General features: G+C 41.6%; 1 protein-coding gene across 1 annotated transcript; it reads right to left on the reverse strand.

Moving 5' to 3' along the window:
• Nucleotides 1–805: 805 nt before the first annotated feature.
• On the reverse strand, nt 806–7123 carry LOC109469663. Its single transcript, XM_019768201.1, has 5 exons — nt 6830–7123; nt 6476–6584; nt 2335–2425; nt 1789–2097; nt 806–1185 (listed from the first exon to the last, which is right to left on the reverse strand). The coding sequence occupies exons 1-5, from the start codon at nt 6841–6843 to the stop codon at nt 998–1000; spliced, it is 711 nt and encodes a 236-aa protein (XP_019623760.1). The 5' UTR covers nt 6844–7123; the 3' UTR covers nt 806–997.
• Nucleotides 7124–9820: the final 2697 nt, after the last annotated feature.

Consider the following 9820-nt stretch of genomic DNA (forward strand, 5'->3'; position numbering starts at 1 on the left):
GGCTTTTTGGCTATTTTCGGACCAAAAATGTACATTTTTGGCTCCTGTGCCCTAATATTAAATCTGAATGACCTGAAATTCGGTATGGGGATACCTTGGACACATGTCCAAAGAATGCCATTCACGCTTTTGACATATACCATTTTAAAATTGTGTAAAATAGGGCTTTTTGGCTATTTTCGGACCAAAAATGTACATTTTTGGCTCCTGTGCCCTAATATTAAATCTGAATGACCTGAAATTCGGTATGGGGATACCTTGGGCACATGTCCAAAGAATGTCATTCACGCTTTTGACATATACCACTTTAAAATTGGAAAAAATAAGGCTTTTTGGCTATTTTCGGACCAAAAATGTACATTTTTGGCTCCTGTGCCCTAATATTAAATCCGAATTACCTGAAATTTGGTATGGGGATACCTTGGACACATGTCCAAAGAATTTGACATACACCACATATACCATTTTGACATACACCACTTTAAAGTTATGTAGAATAGGGCTTTTGGGCTATTTCCGGCATTGGAAGGTTCCATTGCTGCATGGGGGTGTAGACTATTGGCAGCCATCGTAGGATAGATCCATTTTCGGTATGGGGGATGTGGTGAAGCCATCTGCTGCATTTGCTCTCAAGCAAATGTCGGCCTTTCTAGTTTAAGGTAATGTTACACAAACCACACACTGTGATACAATTAGGAAGAATATTTTTTTGCTTGTGTAATATATCCAAACGGCACTTCTTGCATAGTGATTAAAATCACATGATTTGTCAAACACACAAAAAATGCTGTTTTGATTCACACCAACAAGTGTGTGAAAAGTCCCGCCTTTCTCTTTTTCAACGTTTTACGATAATATATTCATATTGAACTGCCTTAATTTGTATGATTGGTACAGTTTGGGCTCAAGTTAACACTGTCATCAACTGAAAAATAATTTCGAAAGAAATATCGCCTCTTTTGATAATTTGTTTCATCGACTGCTTGGTGTTCAGCTGTTACACAGGAGCCTTGGATGATACCCGGAGTGGTTTGGACGTGACCTTCTGTAGCTTGTCTTCATACCAGTAAACCTTGTTCTTGTAAGAACCCGGTGACGACCTTGGTGCTGCTCCGTACGTCTTGGTGTACATCGAGCCATATTCGGACGAGATTGGCGCCTTGTCCACACACCCTATTCCCTTTCCTGCAGAACAGAATTGAATGATAGAATCAAACATTTTCTCAGTGTATCATGATAAAGTTTACATTCGGATGGTCGCTGGTTCGAACCCCTGTCCTGTCACATCAAATATTTTAGCATTTCTGATCAGCACTTTTACGAGAACTCTGAGAGTAGCCTGGTATCCAGTCTATTGTGGTTGGGACAGGCTCGGGGCTCTGATATTTTTCTCTCGTCCAGCTCAACAGACCGCCCGGTAGGAGTGTTACGCCTATAACTCACGTCGTGCAAAATCTACCGGGGAACCTCGGGCGGGGAAGAGCTCATGCAGCCGCGAAGAGAACCTCCCCAACCACGATAGACTGGATACCAGGCTAGAGAAAGAGTAGCCCTCTGCTGTGGTGACGTCCCAATGACTTATATAGAACCATAACAGCAAAGATGGGCACCGACCTACAGACGAAATATGTGGGAAGCATCTTAATTTATGCTGACCTTGACGTTTGAAAGAAAAGAAATTAGTTTGCTGTTGTCTTGTCGTCCCACGATATTGTACCTTCCCTATGTGTATGATAATAATAATATAGAAACGTGACTTTTTGATTACCAAATGAAAAGTCAATTTACCTGCAGTCAAGCGTCGTTTCATTCGACTAGAGTTCTGAAGTTCGTTGAGTTTTGGGTGCGGAGCCTGCCGTAGGCGTTGAAAGGGCACCGTTTGTTCGTTGACTCTCATGTAGAGTCCGGTCGAGGTCGGGCGATGGCCTTTCTTACCCATGTTACCTCTAGACCCTAGCGTAGGTGTTTCGTGCGTCGCTAGAGGTCGCTGCATGAACGCAGATCCGTTGTTCAGTGGCTGACTGGTGCTGGCCGTGTAACTGGTGGTGTGGCTCGTGTTGTCTGGCTCCCAGGGAGGAATTGTGGCTCCCCCATAACCTAGATATCATTAAGTAAAAAGAAATGTATTTTAAAATTCTTTAACAGTAACTAACATTGTAATGTTATGTGACCATGTATATACATGACAAGATCCCTTCTGTTTTGAGAAGAGTGCTTTATTTGATCAAAATTTTAAGTAAGGGTACTCAGTAACATCACCTTAATCTGACATTGAGTACCGTAATCGCAATTGAACGATAAAACACCCAGGTTTCTCCAGTTGAGCTGACTTACCGTCATCACCACAATCCCCGTCTTTCCCAGTGTACTCTGTGTGATATGGTGCCTGGATCCCCATGCCTTCCATCGCTGGTGTATGGTCGAACTACACAACATATTAAAAGTAGAACAAATCGTCATTTCGGAGTTGAGAAACAAAGGCCATACGATGGAGGGGCTCATAATCTTTTAGTTAACAGAGACCAGTCATATTTGTAATTTTCAATGATTATCCAAGTTCTCGGTCTGTCCATGACATATCCACGGATCCCATTGCATATGGGGAGATGTGGTGCACTGTGGGTAAGCTCAGGGAGCAAACAACACCAATACCATGACAACATAGACTGGACCGCACACCAATACGCATGCACAGCATACACGATACCCCCTGTGCTGCCCATAGTGCCCTGCGTCTCCCAGCATGCAATGGGATATGTGTAAAGGTCTTTGTCATGTCTCTCAAGCCGCCGTATACTAGTATACATGTACTAGGGTTATTAATGTTCGCAAATATCATTCCTGACGGCCCGGTGACAGGTCCAGACTCAGGCCTGACAGTACGCACAATAGACGACCTTTCCACACGTCACATCTTATAAAATTGCAATCTTAACTAATCTTTATATGACGTTACAGTCGAACGATTTGTTATTGACTCTATTATGGCCTTTTGTTGCATACACACAATGTTGTCTGCCAGTCTATATAATTCTATCTGACAGGGGATATCGTGTTTGTTTTGCATATAGAACACTTCGTGCAGACGGAGACCTTCGCCTTACTTCATTACTCCCAACAGAATATATCGTTGTGAAATCAGTCTCATTTTTAGAAGAAATCAAACTATGTATATATATAGATGTAGCACGTCTAGGTTTTCTACCGCAATACTTGCGTCATTGTAATCCTTGTGAGAAAAACAATTATGAAATTGATTTAGACAATCTCTAGTGAGACGAATACTTGCACGTACCAGCGTGAGAAAACTACGGTTTTTTTCTTCACAATTTATCAAATTAGATGTCGCCAAACAGCGTTCATATTTCTACATCTAATGTAAACGTTATTCCCGAAAATTGAAAACGACTGAACTGTAAAGCTGTTCTTTTTATCCTATCTTTAGCGACTTAGATAAAAGAATGGCATTCAGAGACGTTTTTCGTTTTGATCGATTCACTACAATTCAGAAAGTTGAATGACTTTTTAGAATTTTGTAAACGTTAGTGTAGAGCAAGGTACAAAGTATGCCATCTACTGCTATGTAACAACAAACATATTATGAGACTTATTATCTCCAAGCAGATGTTAAGACGCTAAATCATAAAGTCTTTTGACTTAAGCTTCCCCGTTTTTCATGTATACTACCTAATCTCAAAGCAAATGTAGAGACATTTTGTACGTATGATAGTATCATACCAGATAGGGCAAGGACTTGGATAAGGGAAGGTGGGGATCTAGAGCCAGTAGACACACGGATAAAAAAACTGTCCAAAACACGAGTAAAACGATGAGCTTTATCCCACATTCACTTGAAAATTAGGGTCAGGGTCTGTCAGTGTCCTCTGATTATGCTAATTAACCCCTTCTGATGCGAAGGAAATTAGATCAATTGGCATCAAAGCTGCCCAGGTGTCGTCTTCTCCTCATTACTGGTGACATGATTAGCAGTTTCTTGATTAGTTTCCCCTAGACCGGCTGTGTCAGGAAACTGTGTATCTACAAGGACACAACACACTGGCCCGGAATCCAGACTGTTGCCATGACCTACACAGGCCATCTCGCCCCTTACAAAGTTTTGTTACAGCGCAGCATGGAGGATGAAAGACCCTTGGTAACTAGAGCTGTAAATTTGATTTGGGTTGGAAAAAATCCCTATGGTGGGCTTAGCCTGTGTGGTAATAGAACCTTAGTAACAAGGAAGCCTAGCTCAACGCCCTGGGAGAGACTAGTGACCAGGTTAACGTTGTAATCATGGGGATACAAGTCTCTGTTTGTATCACAACAGAAAATTGCAACTTTGTAAAGATGGCCGCGTATTTTTCAACACCAACAAATTCACATTTATTTCTAGCTGTGTATGCTGAGTGGCCCCTTTTACTGAATTCAAGCTTAAGTCGTGCTTTCTGTCAATGAAAAGTCAATATTCAAAAAGGTTGACTTGTAATCTTGTGTTTTTTCTCAACTCGCTCTCCAGCCACGGGCCTTAGCTGGAAACCCATGCTGGCAAGTTCGGCCGAACCTTGGCACATAGGTCTGCAACTATTTCACTAGCCTTCGTGGCTAGGCATGTTCTTTTGTTTACAATCATGTTCTGTTTTCTGATTGTGCTGTACGCCTGCTTCTGACAGCCTTGTGTGTTTTGGTTGGACATTGTGTCCTTTTCATACATATACATCATCAGCCAAGACCACAGCAGGCCACACAGATGGAGTTGACAGGAGGCAGACGCTCTTGGCATGTTTTGAAATGAAGTAATAAAGCTTCTAATATGCCCCTAACAATTCCCCTGGAACAGGGAAAACTACTACACAATAGGTCGCTATGTGGTGTCGCGTTGCCCCGTCTGAACCATTTTAATTTTTGCTATTACATGTATTTTTCGAGTCTTTGTTAACTCATATAAAGGAGCCTGTCAACGATGTGATTTCTTGACAGGAAGATTGGATTCACACCCGCTCCTTGTGCCACAACACAACAAATGTACAAATTAAACAATGACTTTCACCGACATGATGTGTTATTTATTCACATTATGTGTTAACGCCATTCTCCATTATTTCCACCGAATTTAGACCGTTGAGCGACCAAACTTGGATACACCATGTACATGTATGATCTACGATCGCGATGTTAGAAAAATGAATTGAAAAGACGACAAAGCACACAAAACCAACTAGATATTATTTTTCATGTTTTCCATAGTTGCAACAACTCTTAAGATCGTTGCCATGGTTGTGATGCACAAACAAATATAAGACCCATATGAGGGTACAAAATACTTTACTACCTTGTCATTGTCACTTATATCATACAAGTAATTTGTCTTTATGTATGTAAGAAATGTTCAACAAGAAACCTTTTTTCTTAATTCTTGTTGAAAGATTTTGGATCTGAAACACTTAATGCAGAGTTTCTGTATCCCACAGCGGACCACATTAATGTAAAACGTTCAACACGTGTCTCAAATATACTTTTTGGCTGCGTTTGAAAAGGAAACAAAACGACCCTATTTCGTACATTTCACTGTGTAGGACGCCTATGTGACCCTGGATCTCATACTTCTCCTTGATACGTTTATCAAACCGAAGGTACGACATAGTTCTGAAAGGCTATTTCATCGAAATGGCCAGTCATCAAAAGCCTTTGTCTGTGTTACCATGGCGTCCTATACACAAGAATACAAAGCGGTCCTCTGGTGGCAACATACCCGATAGCTATGTGCTGGGAGACTCTTGTATTACAGACGGGCCAAAAGTTCCCCCCACTTCTGGCAAAGCGTGGTGAACTCTGTTTTCGACAATTGAACAATAAGACAGCGGGGCAGGATTGTTTCCAGTCCGGTATGAAAACAAATGACTCGCACATGAACTCGATCAAAGACCCGACGATGACGGAAGACAAGCCCAGTCTACTCTCATAGAATCCTCTTCCTTCTCTCTTTCTACACCCCAGCATCGTGTATGTTAAACTGGTCATTTTTAACACTATGTAACCACGATACAAAATGTACAGAACAAAGATTCACAACAACAAAAACGGGTTATACTGCAATGTTTTGTTCAACATTATCCCTTATAGCTGGCGTGGTTTTGTGTCTTTTCAGTCTTCTTTTTTTCTGTCGCCACCTTTTTATAACTTCAAAACGTGACACTAGTACTGCCTAAGAAATGTTCTTATGGGTTACTGAATGATAGGAGAATGCAAAACTGCATAACCTATGACATAAAATCATAGAGATAAGACTATTACTGTTACATGTAATATTAGAAGCTGGTATGTTACGCCGAAGGGCGGTTATATGAGCTACACAGAAACAGATATAGATTTAAATGTATAAATACAGATAGTATATTCGGAATTCGGAATGCTGTGGTAAAAATGACAAAAAGATGCAGCATTTTGTATAATTTAAAAACGAAATTTAGTAACTGACCTGCTCGGCATCAAATAATGGTCCGTTCGCCCCCGCCATGGTCAATGCTCTGCCTCGCGGTACGACGTTAAAAACCGAACTCCTCCAAACTACCAACGGGTTGTCAACGCTGGGGGAAGAACAATACAATGTAGGTTCAACAGTCTGGTGGTATTTTGTTTATCTTTAGAGCGACTGGTCAGTGCAGTTTGGCCTTCTAATGACAACTGACCACAGCTAACGACGGAACATACATACAGACGTGCGTGTGTTGCTATTGACCCGCTGGTAACGTGGAGACGGGGTAGTCTTGAATATTTAATACTTCCTATACAACGCACTGAACAATAGGTGATTTAAGTCGAACTGATTTACCGTCCTAGAGGCATCACGCTTTCTTCTTCTGCCTGTTGCAAGGGCTGTGCTGAATGTTTAGGTCCGGGGGAAGGTTGGTCCTGCTTTCGGCCTGGTCCCCTGTAACTGTCTGGCGAAGCTTCATGGAAACCTAGTCCTCTGGGACAGCGTCATACAATACAATCATCTCCAGCAGTCGATGGCAACGGACGCTTCTTTTCTATATTTTAATTACTTGACTTAATCTAATTCGCTTGAGTTAAACTTTTAGCTGTTAAACTGATTGGGTACATACGGTGGAAGCGTTCATTTTTCTAATCGGGTGACGGAGTGGTGCTTTGTTAGCACGCACGCTGTTAAGTCCAAATCGAATTAAGCTTGAAATAAGTGTCAGAAGATATATCCAATGACTGTGGCATGAAAAGCGAAGAGAGTTATTATTCAGCATTGCGTAGCGCATAAGAGCACAAGAATATGATATTACTTTCCCTGGAGTAGTTATGGATCAATATTTGGTAGGCAAAAGTGAAAAGGAATCAATTCATATATACACAATGTAACTCCACTTCAGTCAAGTGGTTGTTGATCCTGTTTCAAATCATGGCACCATGCATGTTTTCCAAGTTTTTCCTTGTCAACATGTAAACCTTTTTCGTATTTATTACAGACCTAATAGCCCCCTCTCCAGCTAACCAACAATTCTGGTAGACCTCAGCTATTTCCTATATATTTTCTTGTCACTGTCTCTTTCGTGACCGCCGGTCCTGTGTACCATTGTGACAGCGGTATAGACAAACTTTTCACCTGCACCCGTATTGTTCACACCATCTATCAATAACGTCATTAATAATTGATGACTTCATTTCCGTTTATTACCACGACGATGCAAGCTGAATCCGACTAAGGACTGAAACCTTCTTGATCCGACCAATGAAAAGTCTGATCCCCAACAAACCTCTCAGTGACAAATGAAATAAGCCATGATATATAATCATGTCATCAGTGTGGCCCTGTCAACTAAAACAAGTGATTACTTATACATTGAATATTTCCCCATGTATCTTAGACGCAAATAACAGTGAATTTCAAAATATCAAAATTCCATGATGGCGATCATAAACAGAACAATAAGTAATAACTACATTACCAATAATTGACCTTGACCTTTGTTGTCCAAACCCCAACCTACCTACCAGATAACATAACAATACATGCACCGCTCCCCATGCATGGTGCACGGTGTACCTAACGCATCCTTCTCGACGAAGGTAATAAGTCAGTTGGAATGGAGGTCCCATCCGTGACGATTTTCTGGGATGTGGCGGTGTTTGGAACCGCTGCAGGCCGGACACCTCAACCTCTTCTCTAGCCTTTCTTATAAAACAATGGTCGGGAGGTTTGACCATGGTTGGCTGGAATTCGACTGTAAGTCAGCAGAACACCGGCTAAACAATCGGGAGTAAGTCAGCACTCGGCAGTGTTCGGGGGTCAAATTTGACTCAAATTTAACTCAAATTCGTTTTGATTCGTATAGAAAGGTAGGCGTGGCCTAAATCTGACCTAGTGTTCCCGAACGTCAGCCGAACCTGGTCGGCTGGTGTTCGGCAACAAATTTGGGGGGAAGTCGCGAATGTGTGACAGGAGCTCCAGGGTAAAACCTTATCTTCATAGTCAGCCCATCAAGCTAGTGGCTCCCTCCAACGAGCAAGGGTATATTGCACCGTCAAATAACCAGCATAATTTACAGCAATTTAACAGGAATATTGGGTCTATTTGGCAAGTGGATGAAAATTCAGCCGCTTTAGCTCAACATCTTCTTATTTGGCAAAACAGGATTGAAATTTGGATGTGGTAGCCGTTGACTGCGTGACAATTAACAGAAACTTTTGGACTGTTTTGCCCATTTTCGCGGGCGCGGCGGTCGGGAGCGGTACTGCAGATAAGTCTATGATAGGGAATGCAGCGGTGTGTGCAAAGCACTGAACAACTAGAGGTCGGAGATCTCATGTCTTCGTCAGAGGTACATCTTCTAGAGAAATTAACATGCGTATTCTTCACTCTTTTTAATAATCAATTTGGTCTAAAGAACAAAAGAATCTCTGTACTATTTTTATGGTACAGAACACCCTGAAACGGTTTGCCGCAGATTATACAGATGCGTCGTCACCCGTGTTAGCCCCCCCCCCCTACGTTATTTGAGTTTGGACTGTTACTGGAAAAAAAACGTTCAAGAAATTCTTACTGTGTTGAAAGTGTCACGACAGCGCCGCAAAATATAATAAGAGAAGATGTTATAATTATAAAGGAAAGAATCAGAACAGGGTGACTACTGCTGTTTGTTAATTGTCTTTTATGACAAATAGAAGACTTGTTTCTTGTGTTCTTTGTGTCCTAACATTTGTACTTCTACAGTTAGTATATTCCAAAATCTAGGCATCTCGTTTTTCGGCCCTTCGTGTTTTATTGCGCGCTTGCCTTAAATTTAAGGTAATTAGATTTAAGGTCTCCAGTGGACGTCATCCATAGCAATTACTGGGTGTGGCCGTAGAAAATAACCTGACATATGTCCAACCTATCCTCCCCCTGCTGGTTATAGTACAATCCCTCAATGTAACGTCATTTGATCCCATCCCATTATGGGGTTCCCTGGCTATATCCAGCTGTCGGCTGTCTCCAAGCAGATGTAGGTGGGGGATTTCTAAACACAAAAGGTCCTATTACGGGGACATAACGACCTCCACGACTCTCATCTTTGAACTCAATCTTGGAGACCACGACAGTAACATGCCTATCAAATTTCATTAACTTCCATCCACACATACAAAAGTTATCCTGCTCACAAGAAAAATTAACAAAATGCCCCCTGTAGTCACAACGAAACCCCCCACGAAGCTCAGTAACGAACTTAACCTTGGTCCCGACAATAGTAAGCACTACACCAAGAATTATAATCAACATTTCACAAATACTTGAGTTATCTTGCTAACAAGCCACAAACACAAAAGGTGCACT

The sequence above is a fragment of the Branchiostoma belcheri genome, unplaced genomic scaffold (assembly GCF_001625305.1).
Source record: "Branchiostoma belcheri isolate BF01 breed outbred unplaced genomic scaffold, Haploidv18h27 scaffold21, whole genome shotgun sequence".
NCBI classification, from domain to species: domain Eukaryota; kingdom Metazoa; phylum Chordata; class Leptocardii; order Amphioxiformes; family Branchiostomatidae; genus Branchiostoma; species Branchiostoma belcheri.